At 38.8% G+C, this 17,081-nt stretch overlaps 1 protein-coding gene across 2 annotated transcripts in view; it reads right to left on the reverse strand.

The window, feature by feature from the left end:
- The window catches only part of LOC106055806 (uncharacterized), a 28,635-nt gene extending 12,682 nt beyond the window's left edge, over window positions 1-15,953 (reverse strand). Inside the window, exons 1-2 of one of the 2 annotated variants that reach the window (XM_056012977.1) lie at window positions 15,808-15,953; window positions 11,054-11,157 (exon numbers count right to left, since the gene is read on the reverse strand). In XM_056012977.1, coding sequence (XP_055868952.1) covers window positions 11,054-11,115 — 62 coding nt within the window. In that variant the 5' untranslated portion in view covers window positions 11,116-11,157; window positions 15,808-15,953. Of the gene's footprint in view, window positions 1-11,053; window positions 11,158-15,663; window positions 15,685-15,807 lie in introns of those variants that run through there. The other variant, XM_056012978.1, reaches the window with a different exon arrangement.
- Window positions 15,954-17,081: the final 1,128 nt, after the last annotated feature.

Here is a 17,081-nt window from a genome sequence, read left to right on the forward strand (position 1 = left end):
TGGACTCATGGGCCCAAAGATCCCGAAATATAAAAAAAAAATCTTCACCAGGATTCGAACCCGGGACCTTCTGCGTGTTAGGCAGATCTGATGACCACGACATTACGGAAAATCACAGGTAAAAGAAATACTTTTGCATAATTTCTGCTTGATCCAAGATTGGGTGCGGGAGAAGTAACATGTACAAACTTTTTACCAGACAGACAAACAGACAGTCAAAAACGCACAAATCGATCAGGCATCAAATGTCAAGCTGAAGTAAGAGATAGGAGGAATGATTGGAGGAGGTCCAGAGAAAGGGAGGAGACGGAATTTAAAGACAATCATTTCTAAAGACACAGGCGATCACCCGGAGAGTAGGCAGCTCTCAGTTTCTTCTCTTGTTGATATTTCACTTTTATTGTTTAATTGTGTCACACGGCTTCATCGAACAACGCAAACGTTACGATGTATTGATAGTGAACACAATGCCCATAGGATGTAATAATTGATGATGATATATTGATGGCAAAGCACAAGTGAAATCCAACTCGTCCACAGAGCTACACACACACACACACACTGACAGTACTGACACATACATACAGCTCGCAGAAAGAAAGTACACATATCAAAGAGTTACAAAGAGATCACGTGATAAAGTCTTTAATAATTCAAGTATGTGACTCTTGAATTTGAAAACACATTTAGAAGTTGAAAGTAAAAATTCATTGACAGCTTGCATAATAGGTTAGCATATTAGTGATATTTGCTCTAACTAAACACTGACGCTGCACTACAATTGTAGACCTTTGTAGCCAGTCTAAAACGTTAGTTATATCAGCTCTAACTAAACACTGACACTGCACGACAATTGTAGACCTTAGTAGCCAGTCTAAAACATTGGTTATATTAGCTCTAACTAAACACAGACCCTGCACAACGATTGTAGACCCTTGTAGCCAGTCTAAAACGTCAGTTATATTAGCTCTAACTAAACACAGACCATGCACAACGATTGTAGACCCTTGTAGCCAGTCTAAAACGTCAGTTATATTAGCTCTAACTAAACACAGACCCTGCACAACGATTGTAGACCCTTGTAGCCAGTCTAAAACGTCAGTTATATTAGCTCTAACTAAACACAGACCCTGCACAACGATTGTAGACCCTTGTAGCCAGTCTTAAACGTCAGTTATATTAGCTCTAACTAAACACAGACCCTGCACAACGATTGTAGACCTTTGTAGCCAGTCTAAAACGTCAGTTATATTAGCTCTAACTAAACACAGACCCTGCACAACGATTGTAGACACTTGTAGCCAGTCTAAAACGTCAGTTATATTAGCTCTAACTAAACACAGACCCTGCACAACGATTGTAGACCCTTGTAGCCAGTCTAAAACGTCAGTTATATTAGCTCTAACTAAACACAGACCCTGCACAACGATTGTAGACCCTTGTAGCCAGTCTTAAACGTAGAGTTATATTAGCTCTAACTAAACACAGACCCTGCACAACGATTGTAGACCCTTGTAGCCAGTCTAAAACGTCAGTTATATTAGCTCTAACTAAACACAGACCCTGCACAACGATTGTAGACCTTTGTAGCCAGTCTAAAACGTCAGTTATATTAGCTCTAACTAAACACAGACCCTGCACAACGATTGTAGACCCTTGTAGCCAGTCTTAAACGTCAGTTATATTAGCTCTAACTAAACACAGACCCTGCACAACGATTGTAGACCTTTGTAGCCAGTCTAAAACGTCAGTTATATTAGCTCTAACTAAACACAGACCCTGCACAACGATTGTAGACCCTTGTAGCCAGTCTAAAACGTCAGTTATATTAGCTCTAACTAAACACAGACCCTGCACAACGATTGTAGACCTTTGTAGCCAGTCTAAAACGTCAGTTATATTAGCTCTAACTAAACACAGACCCTGCACTACAATTGTAGACCTTTGTAGCCAGTCTAAAACATTGGTTATATTAGCTCTAACTAAACACAGACCCTGCACAACGATTGTAGACCCTTGTAGCCAGTCTAAAACGTCAGTTATATTAGCTCTAACTAAACACAGACCCTGCACTACAATTGTAGACCTTTGTAGCCAGTCTAAAACGTCAGTTATATTAGCTCTAACTAAACACAGACCCTGCACAACGATTGTAGACCCTTGTAGCCAGTCTAAAACGTCAGTTATATTAGCTCTAACTAAACACAGACCCTGCACAACGATTGAAGACCCTTGTAGCCAGTCTAAAACGTCAGTTATATTAGCTCTAACTAAACACAGACCCTGCACTACAATTGTAGACCTTTGTAGCCAGTCTAAAACATTGGTTATATTAGCTCTAACTAAACACAGACCCTGCACAACGATTGTAGACCCTTGTAGCCAGTCTAAAACGTCAGTTATATTAGCTCTAACTAAACACAGACCCTGCACAACGATTGTAGACCCTTGTAGCCAGTCTAAAACGTCAGTTATATTAGCTCTAACTAAACACAGACCCTGCACAACGATTGTAGACCTTTGTAGCCAGTCTAAAACGTCAGTTATATTAGCTCTAACTAAACACAGACCCTGCACAACGATTGTAGACCCTTGTAGCCAGTCTAAAACGTCAGTTATATTAGCTCTAACTAAACACAGATCCCGCACAACGATTGTAGACCCTTGTAGCCAGTCTAAAACGTCAGTTATATTAGCTCTAACTAAACACAGACCCTGCACAACGATTGTAGACCTTTGTAGCCAGTCTAAAACGTCAGTTGTATTAGCTCTAACTAAACACAGACCCTGCACAACGATTGTAGACCCTTGTAGCCAGTCTAAAACGTCAGTTGTATTAGCTCTAACTAAACACAGACCCTGCCCTACAATTGTAAACCTTTGTAGCCAGTCTAAAACGTCAGTTGTATTAGCTCTAACTAAACACAGACCCTGCCCTACAATTGTAGACCTTTGTAGCCAGTCTAAAACGTCAGTTGTATCAGCTCTAACTAAACACAGACCCTGCCCTACAATTGTAAACCTTTGTAGCCAGTCTAAAACACGGACACGTTTCAAAGGCCACTTCAACGAAAAAAAAAAGTTGAATTTGGAACTGAGGCTCTATTATGCAGAAGTTTAAAGGGACCGGAAAGTAGGTGTCACAGGCCGAATAGAAAGGCGTCACAGGCCTAATAGCAGGGCGTCACAGGCCGAATAGTAGAGCGTCACAGGCCGAATAGAAAGGTGTCATAGGTCGAATAGTATGGTGTCAAAGGTCGTATAGTATGGCGTCACAGGCCAGATAATAGAGCGTCACAGGCCGAATAGTAGAACGTCACAGGCCCAATAGAAGGGCATCAGAGGCCGAATAGAAGAGCGTCAGAGGCCGCATAGAAGGGCGTCACAGGTCAGATAATAGAGCTTCACAGGCCGAATAGTAGAGCGTCACAGGTCAAATAGAATGGCGTCAGAGGCCGAATAGAAGGGTGTCACAGGTCAAATAGTAGGGCGTCACAAGTTGGATAGTAGGGCCGAAGCTTGGGCATCAGTGTCTTAAAGACATAGGCAAGCTTAAAATGATATTTATCCTTATAACAATCATGACTATCACTGCCTTGTTTGTGACACGAGAGTTTACCTCAAGAGAATTTACGAAGACAAGTGATAATAATGTTGTACTGGCTTGGACGAGTTAACCTGAAGTCCTGTTAGAGAGTGGACGCATGTTTTAAAAGGACTTGTCATACATTGAATACATTAATATTAGAGCACTATGTTTTTCCTGTGGGATTATTTCCTGTGGTTCTACTATGATTAGATATTCACATGTACTTCCTATATACCCAACACACATTGCTGAAGAGACATTTCTTATTTGATCATTATATTGTGTACATTCACTTCATGTCTCCTGATGTCCGACTTTGTGTTGGTGTATCAAAGATAGCTTGTTAATGTACGTATAGTGTAATCACTGACCAAGCACATTTCTACACACGTGGAAGGGCTACGCAGGCAAGCTAGTAATAATCTACAAATCTACACAGATAGAGGAACCCACAGTCACTCAGTTCAAAATAGGTGTGACGCTGACTGATAAACGTAATAGCAATAATAAAGCTAGGTTTAGGTTTGCCTTTACTACTCTTCAGGCAATCTGGCGCTCCGGAGCACTGTCTCTACAATACAAGATTCGAATCTTTAACACAAACGTGAAGTCGGTTCTTCCATACGGTTCTGAGACATGGAACAAATGTGGTAAAACTCCCGACCTTCAAAAACAGTTGCCTACTCCAGATATAGGGAATTAGGTGGCCCAAAAAGAGAACTACTGTTATCTTGAGGGGAAAAAAAGAAGCAAAAAGCCTTAGCCCCAGTATATTAAAAAGCGAAAGTGGAGTTGGATAGGATACACCCTGCAAAAAATAAATAGGTACCAAAGTTGCAAAGCAGGCACTTGATAGGAATCCGCAAAAGGAAAGTGGACAGACCCTAACAAACCTGGAAGAGGTCGGTCATCAGTGAAGCTGAGGATACTGGCATGACGTGGGAGCAGACGAAGAGATCTGCTCAGATTCGGTGGAGAGGTGTGGTTGGAGACTTAAGCTCTCCTGGGTTTCATACAAATCATAAACCATAAACCATAAACCAACATCCGTCTAAGGGGCGTACAAATTGTTTCAAGATTTACAAAACAAAACAAAAATTCAACACTGTACTTTAAAGAGAAATTCCGTTTTTTGTTTTACACCTTCAAATACACAGGCAGAAATAAGAGCATATGAAAGGGAGGGAAACAAAGGAAACAAAACAATAAGATACTTGTAGGATTATCTTATCTTTGGTGTTACTAAACCATATCTCTCTTGTAACATTGGTAGATCATGTCGCGGGTACATGGACATTCTATTCAACAACCATATTTTATGTCGTCAATAATCTCACGCGCAGACCATACATCCAGTCAGATGACAAAGGGATACATGGAGTCTGAACAATCTTGCATTTGGCTGAACACAGAGGCGCTATACCGCGTTGTTAAACACACACACAAGCTGCCATTGAATTTCCTCTGGCATTTTGCTCGGACGTTTTGAAGTGACAGCAGGAAATCTCTGCCTCACATTGTCACATTGGCTTTTGCTTTTCTTTCTTGTTAGGATTGAGATGAAATCAATGTGCTAGCGTTCAAATAGCGTTGGAATAAAGTGAATCTATGAAGCGAAAAATAATGCAGTTTAACTTATCACATCTAGCCACGGTCTAGTGCATCACTTGTAACCAAGGTCTATGACAGTCTAGGTATCACATCTAGCCACGGTCTAGTGCATCACTTGTAACCACGGTCTATGACAGTCTAAGTATCACACCTAGCCGCTGTCTAGTGCATCACTTGTAACCAAGGTCTAGGTATCACATATAGACGCGGTCAAATACATCACTTGTAACCAAGGGTGGACTGGATGTCGAAATCGGCCCTGGCATTACTATGCAATTCGGCCCATAAGTAGCTTTCCAAATGATGTGTACTATTCGTGCTACACAAGCAAGTATTACAGATTTGTTTAAAACAAAAGACGAGGGTCAATAATGATATAAAAAAAATTTCTTCCTTTCATTCAAAGTGGCCCATTCGGCGGCAGCCCTCCGACCCATGGGTTGCCGGCCCACCGGGCATTGACCCTAATGCCTATTTAGTCAGCCCGCCCCTGCTACTAACTGTGGTCTAGGTATCATATGTAACAGCGGTTCGATGTACCAATTCTAACCGCTTTATAATGTAGCGCATGTAGCCTCGATCTAGTGCTCAGAAATGGATGACTATTATACTTTACATTTATATGTAATTATTTGCCAAACCTTAACCGTTTCTCGTCTAACCTTATCTTATTCATTACAGGTCTTACCTGAAAAGAGAAAATAATTACCTCATACAAGTATCCATGTTTTAATCTAGTCATGCATGCTAGACGCTGGCTTTAAAAAAAAATCGAAAAGTCGATTGCCTTTCCTGGCTGACTCCTACAACCCATTCCATGCTCTAATTCCACTAGGGAAGAAAGAGAACTTGTACAAACTTGTCCTTGTCTATGGAATAAGAAATGTGTCTTTATCTCTGTGTCTGAGTAGGCTATTATATAAGGTTGTAACTTTATTTGAAACTTAGAACACCAGATCAGTAACTTGCAAAACGAACATCAGATCGCAATCGGCAAGAAAAATATTGAATACAATTTGACTAGGACAAATTTCCTTATGGATAAAAACGCATATTATAACCCTAAATATTATTATTATTATTTAAAAGCGATTTTTTAAAAAAGGATTGTTTTTGTGTCATGTAATGTTTTAATCTTGTGATCTATGGTGCAGATGATATAAAGATCATATGTTTCTATGGCCCACGGTTAACGAGGTTGTCATGTGGCCAGCACAAAGACCAACCGCTTTTCCCCAACTAATGTTAGGTACCCATTAGAGCTGAGTAGCCCAGAGGCGCCCAAAACTAACAATCCCAGTCTTTACCAGGATTTGAAGCCGGAACCTTCGGTCCGAAAGCCAAGCTCTTTAACACGCAGCCACCGCTCCTCATGTTTAATATTTAGGTTTTTCATAAGTGGGATTGAACCAGAAAGTAGTTAATCTTAAGAAGGAACTGTGATATTCTTTGGCACATGATATCATGTAAAAAAACAACAACAATCTGCTCATAGAGATCTGAAGCTCAGGTGTTATCACTGCATCAAATCTTTGAAAACTAGAGAAATGTAAAAACTAAAAATCTCGAGAAGTCCTTGTAGAACTTTAAAAAAAATAATTTTGAAACATTAAGAAATAATTGTTTAAGATGAAGATGATCACGCCCTAAGCGTCATGCATCTAGTCATTCATATTAACCAATGACTTATATTCTGCCAAGTCACTGGTTTTCCTGGCTAATTATAAGATTATCAGTTCCATTTCTGTGTAGATAGTCCACATAGAACGACATATTGAAAATATATAGGTTTTTTTTTTTTCATTTTTAATAAAGGTTTGAGATTAATTGCTTAAATTCAACGTGAAGTTTCAAAGTATCTTAAACTATATGATTGACTCAGTAAGCTTACGTCTCCTTACAACGGTCAGTGAATGGGTCCTCCTATGGTGCACTATTATCAGATTACTATTCAACAGAGGTGGCATTTTTTATTTGGTCAATAAATTGATTTTGTTTCCTTGCATACTAAAATTTAAATTGATCATGTGACAGACGAGATTATCTTCTCCTTAAAACGTAATTATTCTCATTGTGAATGCCCATGTTATTTTAAGTAGTGTTATAGAACAGTGGTTCTCAAACTGGGGTTCGCAGACCCTCTTGGTTCCTCGTGATGACCGTAAGGGGGTTCACAAAAGATAAAAAAGGGAAACAACTTCTTCGCTAAAAGTCGTTTTATTCGACTGGATAATTTTAATAATAATCAACTCGCCCCTCGATACTGTTTTATTATGTGTATAACATATTGAGATTTGAAGACACTCTTCACTTAGATCAGCGGTTCTCAACCTTTTATGCTCGGCGACCGCTTTTTACAATCCCCCACTCTGCCGCGACCCCTCCCCACACACAAACACATACAGCAATAGAAGAATAGACAATAACAATCCATATTTTTGATGGTCTTAGGCGACTCCTGACAAATCGTTAATCGACCCCCAAGGGGGTCGCAACCCACAGGTTGAGAACCCCTAACTTAGATAATCCAAACTGGGTATTGAACTCTCAAACTCAGATCCCATTCAGAGATAAATCCAGAAGTAGCTTATTGAAATATCCAACAACGAGGAACTTACGCCAAAAGTTGTATAATGAGAACTGTGGGTGCTACTTACAAACATTTAGCCGGAAATACCTTCATAAGATTTCAACAACATTATCCAAGTCTATTCTTTTTTTTTTTTACAACTTTATTTCTTATACTGTCAGCGTAACTTAAGTTAAAACACGATTTAATAAGTGGTGTTTCATATTACAAACTTACAGTGCGATTGACGGACAGTACAGCCTATGTAGAGATTTAAATAAAGGGAGAATTTTCTTCCTTGAGGCCTTGAATGAAAAATTATATGACCATTCAATAACATCAGAAAGCCAGGTTCACATTGAGCCATATCTTCTCAATCATCAGTTCATTGAATACATATGAATATTAACAATCTATATATATATATATAATTCTCTTCATGGCTCAAGAGTTGGAACAAGTAAAGAAAAGACCACTCTTTTATTTCTGCAAATCGGACTAGAGTTACCCTACGAAAAAAAAAAAGAGATGGGGGGGGGGGAGAACAAGTAGTATTCAAAATAGCAGGGCCGGACTTAACAGCTGTGACCAAGAAGTCATGGAAAGATCACTCTTTTTTTATTTCTACCCCACCTAGTTTTAGCGGCGAAAAAAAAAGAGGGGGGGGGGAGGAGAACAAGTAATCTACTCTGTGTTCGCCCGTCACTAAATAGCAGGGCCGGGCTCAGTCGTTGTGGGGCCCTATGCTAAACGGATTTCGCAGGGCCAAGTTTGGGTAGGGATACGGATAATAAGTGAAATTTAAGAGTTTGTATTGGAAAATTAATTCGTCTTTGCATTTTATTCATTCTGTACTACGTATAAAACTACTTTACGAGCCTTGCGTGTAGCGAAGCCATGCTGTATATCATAAAAATTCTGTTTCCAAAATAGATCACGGTCAATAGCAAGAATTACCAAATGTTTTAATATATCTTCGAGAATTGTTGACCTCAAGTAATTCTTCATTAGTTTGAGGCGTGAGAAGCTTCTTTCACCAGATTCCATAATTACGGGCATTGCATAATGGCGTTTTCCATATTGAATGACACCCCAAAATGACAATTTTTTGTCTATATATTTCAGGACATTTTTTTTGTTGAGTTTTCAAAAGATTTTAATAATTTCTGGAGATTCCCATGACTTTTTCGTATATTTTGCAATGTCACGAGATTTCCAGGAGCTCCTGGTAAATCACGAGGCTGAGGGAATTCTGTTATAAGTTTTAAAATGGTTTAATTTAATAATTTAAACGGGTCCTTTGAAAGTGCGGGGCCCACTGCGGTCGCATAGGTTGCATTGGCCTAAGGCCGGCCCTGCAAAATAACGGCGTATGCCACGCCATGAGTCGACTAGTGTAATAAGTTAAATACACGCTCGTATCGCCGTATTGTGTGGCATGTCAGTCGGCCTAGCAATGTGTCGGCAAAACCTTTGACATGTACACGTCTCGTCTGTTTAGTTTTGTCGGAGGGTTGTGGTTCTTGTATGTTTCTAGTTCATAGCTTCTGGTGGTCTTGATAAAAAATATTGAAAGCTGTCTCTTTACGTGCTTCAGTGGACCACTTCGGGGTCAGTTGTGTTTCCACATAAACTATATTTGTAACATTTTTTTTTTACATTTGTTACTTATGTACTAAGCATTTATGTAGCTTTTTCACTTTAGAGTCCGTGGGCAGGTTTTGATTGTATAAAGGGGTCCCCGGGTCAAAACAAATAATTGAGAAACTCAGTTATAGAATGACTATTGGATAGAGTTAATAGAGTATTTCTTTGGGTCACAGTGGTCCTTTGGTCGTAGGTTTACTTGACCTCGTGTACAATAGATTTAAAATATTTATAATCTAGTTGAGCTCGTTTTTTTTTTTGTTAATTAATTTAAAAAAAATAATTTTTGGATTGAATTAAAAGTCTCATTTTGATGTGTTTTTTTTTTGTGGTTTTCTTTTCATGTCCATGTTGTTTTCATTGTGTGTGTGTATCTGTATGTGTGTGTGTGTATGTGAGTGTGTGTGTGTGTGTGTATATGTATGTGTGTGTGTGTGTGTATGTGAGTGTGTGTATGTGAGTGTGTGTGTATGTGTATGTGAGTGTGTGTGTGTATGTGTGTGTGTGTATGTGTGTGTGTGTGAGTGCGTGCATTGATCTTATACTTCATAGTGAATGAAAACAATTGATTATTGGCCGCACTCAGACATGATTAAAGTGCTTAAAATGTAACGTGTTTTTCTTGATTGTGGGCTACGTGGCCAGTTTTCATTGGTTAAAAGTCAAGTAGTTCTAACCTTTATCTTTCAAAGTGAATCAAACAAACAAAAAGATGGAAAGAATTAATCGAGGATGTATATTTTAATGATGGTCTAACAAAGGTAAAATAACATTTTTGTTTAATGTTCCGCTCTGATTTGTGAAAAATGTATTTAACAATTATTTTTTTTCATCTTGTGGACTGACCTGACACTGACAACCTTCTCTGATTACATACCTGACACTGACAACCTTCTCTAACTATATACCTGACAACCTTCTCTGATTACATACCTGACACTGACAACCTTCTCTAACTATATACCTGACAACCTTCTCTGATTACATACCTGACACTGACAACCTTCTCTAACTATATACCTGACAACCTTCTCTGATTACATACCTGACACTGACAACCTTCTCTAACTATATACCTGACAACCTTCTCTGATTACATACCTGACACTGACAACCTTCTCTAACTATATACCTGACAACCTTCTCTGATTACATACCTGACACTGACAACCTTTTCTAACTATATACCTGACAACCTTCTCTGATTACATACCTGACACTGACAACCTTCTCTGATTACATACCTGACAACCTTCTCTGATTTCATACCTGACACTGACAACCTTTTCTAACTACATACCTGACAACCTTCTCTGATTACATACCTGACAACCTTCTCTGATTACATACCTGACACTGACAACCTTCTCTGATTACATACCTGACAACCTTCTCTGATTACATAACTGACACTGACAACCTTCTCTGACTATATACCTGACAACCCTCTTTGACTACGTACCTGACAACATTCTCTGACTACCTACCTGACAACCTTCTCTAACTTTATACCTGACAACCTTCTCTGGCTATATACCTGACAACCCTCAATGACTACATAACTGGCAACATTCTCTGACTACCTACCTGACAACCTTTTCTAACTTTATACCTGACAACCTTCTCTGACTACATACCTGACAACCTTCTTTTTCTCTGTGATGGCCTTCTTCCTTCCTGACAGCAAGAGAATTGACATGGCAGCTGCTAGTGACACTTCGATGTAGTTTTGATTAATGACCTGTAAGAGTTGAAACAGAAACAGGGTGTGTTAGGTCAGAGATCATGCTATTTAGTCTTAGTATCGTATACTGTAAGTGCCCTGTTGAGGATGACAGTCACATGAGTCGAGGAACAGGTTCAAACAGCTTTAAATAACTATAAATATTGTAAAATAGGTCATCCTTTTTTTCCTGGAGAAAAGAGATGGGAGGGGTCGGAGAGAAATAAAGAGGGAAAGAGAGGCAGAGAGAGAGAGTACGCTTTTGATGTCATTTATATGTTTATTATATTTAGAAACAAAGAGAGAGAGAGATGGGAAAGAGAGAGAAAGAGAGAGAGAGATAGAGAGAGAAAGAGAGAGAAAGGGAGAGAAAAAGGGAGAGAGAGAAAAAAGGAGAGAGAGAAAGGGAGAGAGAGAAAAGGAGAGAGAAAGAGAAAGGGAGAGAGAGAGAGACAGACAGACAGAAAGAGAGAGAAAGGGAGTGAGATAGAAAGAGAAAGGGAGAGAGAGAGAGACAGACAGAAAGAGAGAGAAAGGGGGAGAGAGACAGAAAGAGAGAGAAAGGGAGAGAGAGAAAGGGAGAGAGAGAAAGGGAGAGAGAGACAGAAAGAGAGAGAAAGGGAGTGAGAGAAAGGGAGAGAGAGAGAAAGGGAGAGAGAGAAAGGGAGAGAAAGAGCAAGGGAGAGAGAGAGAGAAAGAGAGAGAGAAAGGGAGAGAGAGAGACAGAAAGAGAGAAAGGGAGAGAGAGAATGATAGCGAGTACGCTTTATCTTATCTTATATAATACAGACGTTACTTCAAAAAAGAAAATGATCACGTCCTACGCGTCATGCATCTAGTCACGCATGTTAACCAATGACTTTTGGTGTAATTTGTATACTTATTTTATTTAGGAAAAAGAGTGAGGCAGAGAGAGGTGGGGTGGAAGGTAGAGAGAGAAAGATAAAGATAGCAAGTAGTATTTTTATGTATTTTTATTAAGAGAAAGAGAGAGAGAGAGAGAGCGAAAGAGATTTCCATTCAGATTTTGGTACATTGTGAAAAGTTATTAGATTTAGATATTTTTATCACATGACATTTTTCCAGATATAATTTGTCAAAGATTTGACTTGTTTAAAAAATGTATCCCTAATCTGATCTAATTCTTCATTTCCCTACTTCCAACCTGACATCTCCAGCATTCTTCTACTTTCTGTGTACATTTTCCCATTCTAAAATCATCCACAGTATTATTTAACTCACCACTTAATCGTCTATTACTTTGACATAACACCAAAAAAAAAAAATCTTCGAAGTGGTACTTTTTCTTGAATGCTAATTACTGTTACCATAGCTCTCGCTAGAACATAACACCAAAAAAAAAACAATCTTCGAAGTGGTACTTTTTCTTGAATGCTAATTACTGTTACCATAGCTCTCGTATAGTTTATATTTTGGGTTCTTACACTTGAATAATGAGTTCTGAAATCGGGCGTATTGTTTTTCTAGCATTGTCAAAGCCTGGCCAATATAAACACAGAAAAAACTTAGATCAACACAGGCTAGTTCGATTATGCTGGCTGTAATGGGAATCGATGCACCCCTTTACAGAAAACAACCACATTCCGTTTTTAAGGCTTTTTACATTCTAACAAAAGGTGACATTTAATACATCCCAAGAAAGTGAGTCTGTGCGGTCTCTTCCTGTTTAAATCTTGTGGGTTTTTTTTTAATGCCATTATTGTGTTTTTCTTCCTCCACTCGCTTAAAACAAAATCAATACAAATTAGAAATAGACTACAGAATTGAGATTTGTGTTGCATGTGCATGCAATTAGCTGGCTATTTCTGCGTGTGTTGTATTAGTTCAGTGTTGGTCAAGGCTTTTGGTTCGCGGGAACAGAGGCGTAGCCAACATGGCGCGAAGGGGTTCACTGCACCTGTGCCCACGACAAATAGTGTGAGATGTGTCTGATTCATACATAATTTAACTAAGCATCCATTATATATTTAACATTATTAAATTTTATTTCTGGGATAAACATGATAAAAAAAAAAAGGAAATAGCTAAACTCTGCTAAACGATATCTTATCTTATCTATTGCAGACGTTACTTCTAAAAAAAAAAGGAGATAATTAAGTCTTACGCATTTCATGAGTTAGTCAATGACTTAAACTCTGCCAAGTCGTTGGTTTTTCAGCCGGATTCAGGCAACCTATTCCATTAATGCAACAACAGAAGAAGGCTTTCTTGTATAGAATAAGAATTGTGCCTCTATCTTTGTGTCTTTTTGAGTTTTCTTCTTCTTCATCATTCTCATTGTCATGTTGGAGTGTTCATATGACTAGACCAATACATGAGATGAACTGCGCAGTGGTTTCCAAATCAGGGAGCTCTCCATATAGTTTTCTTTCTATTGAGGTGATTTGGGGCCAATGTCTTATAGGGGCCTCTTGGTAGAGAGAGCAGTTTTGGAGGACGTGGTCGGCATTTTCTGGTGATACTCCACATGGGCAGATTTCACTGGTTCCAATTTTGAGCTTCCGGAACATGTGTTGTCGCATTCTGTTGTGTCCGGTCCTGAGTCGAAAGATTAGACGTTGGTCTTTCTGAGTATTTTATTATGTTTTGTTTTTCTATGTAGATTATGTCTTATTGTTCTATGTATTATAGCTACTTTGGTGTTGTTATACTGTCATGAATGTGTCTCTAAGTTTAGTGATTTTACTAATGGTGTTACTCTAATCAAGTTGGAGTATTCGTTTAAAATAAATCTCACTGCTCTACTTTGTATTCGTTCTAGTTTCTTAATGTTTTCTTGAGTTGAGGGATCCCAAACAGAGGATGCATATTCTAATATTAGACTAACTAAAGCTATTTTAGAAACTTTTAATAAGAAAAAAATGGAGCGGCGCGCAAGGGATTCTAACAGTTTTCGTTGGTTTTTTTTTTTTGCATTTCTGACCTTGAATTTTCGAGGGTTGTCTGTAATATTTGTTTCGAATGACGCTTAGAGAAGCAGATCAATCATTGGGCGCTTTTGGCACAAGCTCAATATTTTTTTTTAGAAAAAAAAAGGGGGGGGGCGGAATTTTTAAATTTCGCACGCAGGGAGCCACACCCCTCGCCGCAGCCCTGCAGGAAGGCTTTGAGTAGCATACGCAGTTATTTTGCAGGGCCGGCCTTATGCCACTGCAACCTATGTGACCGCAGTGGGCCCCGCACTTTCATAGGACCCGCGCTAATTCTAGGTGTATAAATTATTAAATTAAACCATTTTATAACTTATAACAGATTTCCCGCGGCCTCGTGTCGATTTACAAGGAGCTCCTGGAAATCACCTGAAATTCCAAAATTTACGAAAAAGTCCTGGAAATATCCTGAAATTATTAAAACTTTTGAAAACTCATACAAATATCCTGAAATATATAGACAAAAATTTTCATTTTTGGGTGTCATTCAATATGGAAAACGCCTATCCTACGCGCGATAAAAAAAACGGCATTATGCAATACCCGCAATTATGTAATCTAGTGAAAGAAGCTTCTCGCTCCTCAAACTAATGAAGAATAACTTGAGGTCAACAATTCTCGTATAGATAGATTATCATAGATTGAAACATTTGGTAATTCTTGCTATTGAGCGTGATCTATGTAGGAAACATAATTCTTATGTTATATTGTATGACTTCGCTACACACAAGGCTCGTAAAGTAGTTCTGTACGTAGTAAAGAATGAATAAAATGCAAAGACGAATTTATTTTCTAATACAAACTCTTAATTGTCACTTATTACCCGTATCCCTACCCAAACTTGGTCCCGCAAAATCCGTTTCGCATTGAGCCCCACAATGGTTAAGCCCGGCCCTGCTATTTAGTGATGGGTGAATAGTACTTGTTCTCCCCCCACCGCCTTTTTTTTTTCGCCTCTAAAATTACGGGGGTAATTTGCAGAAATAAAAGAGTGATCTTTCCAATTACGTGGTGTCCAAACTCTTGAGCCATGAAGAGAATTATATTTAGGCCTATAGATCGGATTTTCATTACCTTTTTTAGTTTCTCAACGGGACAGACGGACGGACAGACAGATCACACAAAATATAAGCGGCTATTCCTCTTTCGGTTGATATTGAAATATTTTCTTGCAATAAAGCATACTTTTCATTCAAGTAGAAAAAAAAAGTCGCAGATCAAATTAAGCCTAATAAAGAAAGAGTCAGAAAGGACTATTATATGACAACATTCGAGTTACTTATAACGCACATATGTCTGAAATTGGCGTGATCAGACTAGAAACAGACTAACTACTAACATGTACAGCGGACTAGAAACAGACTAATTACTAACATGTACAGCGGACTAGAAACAGACTAATTACTAACATGTACAGCGGACTAGAAACAGACTAATTACTAACATGTACAGCGGACTAGAAACAGACTAACTACTAACATGTACAGATGACTAGAAAGAGACTAACTACTAACATGTACAGCTGACTAGAAAGAGACTAACTACTAACATGTACAGCTGACTAGAAACATACCAACTACTAACATGTACAGCTGCCTAGAAAGAGACTAACTACTAACATGTACAGCTGACTAGAAATAGACCAACTACTAACATGTACAGCTGACTAGAAGGAGACTAACTATTAACATATACAGCTGACTAGAAAGAGACTAACCTTATGTCCTCTCTTGTCTCACTCCGTCACTGCCCGGTGACAAGAACTACTTGTCGTCTGCTACTGCTCACTTTTAAATCAACCCAGTCGCGGGCGGTAGAGGGGCTCGGGGATGCTGTGTGTGTGTGTGTGAGGAAGAACTTGCAAAGGGAGGTAAGTGAAATCAATTAGTGCCAACAGGCTTTTTCTGTGCAAGAGTAGAGGGCCTTCATTGATCTCGATTGATGTAGAAGCTGATAAATTTGTTTACATAATGAATGAGCATCCCGCAACGTTGAAACTCATTATTAATGAGACGTCACAATTGTTTTGTACACAAAGATAGCCCGGCTAAAGGACAAGTTTGGCTTTTAGGGCCATTTGGAGCTTAGAATTTCTGTTACTCACTGTCATTGACTACTCCATACCTGGGTGAACATATAACTATTTCTGAAACTTGCTTATCTCTGATAATGATCCCGTAGGAAAGAAGGACGCTTCATTGGTATTAACTTGATGTCATTTAAGCGTGCCGATTGATTATATAAAGTAGCTCATGGGCGTAGCCAGTGGATGGGTTAAGTTTTCCCACCTTATCAAATAAAATGTTTCCAACGATGATTTGTATTTCTACCAATTCCTGGAATCCACCAATAAAGTAAATCTATGAAAATTTAACCGACAGCCTGAGAACAAGTAAAGTAAAATACAATTACCAAATTATGTGTACGTAGCCGTGAGGAGTTTCTTCTTCTTCCTCGTTCTCATTGTTATGCTGGAGTGTTCAGATGACTAGACCAATGAGAGGAACTGCGCAGTGGTTTCCAAATCAGGGAGTTCTCCATATAGTTTTGTATTTGTATTGGAGTGTTTTGGGGCCAGTGTCTTGTTCGAGCCTCTTGGTAAAGAATGCAGTTTTGAAGGACATTGTCAGCATTCTCTGGTGACTCACTATTTCCAATTTTGAGCTTCCAGGACCTATGTTGTCTCATTCCGTTGTGTCCGGTTCTAAGGCGAAAGATTTAGACGTTGATCTTGTCGCGATAGCTTATAATAGTCGTTATATGAGGGGTGTGACCCCCCAATTCAAACATTTCACACATTCATTTGTTTCCCTATTAAAAGCTGGGCACTAATAAAAAAGTAAAGTGAATAACAGATTTGATATTTGACCTGCACATTTCTTTGGATAGAAGAATAGCCAAATATAGCGCCACAAGCATCTCAGAACATGCACATTTGAACTACATACTTAGATAGGCTGTTCGTAAATCTGGATCTCTAGATCATGGGGA

Source organism: Biomphalaria glabrata, chromosome 15, assembly GCF_947242115.1.
Source record: "Biomphalaria glabrata chromosome 15, xgBioGlab47.1, whole genome shotgun sequence".
Classification (NCBI taxonomy): Eukaryota; Metazoa; Mollusca; class Gastropoda; family Planorbidae; genus Biomphalaria; species Biomphalaria glabrata.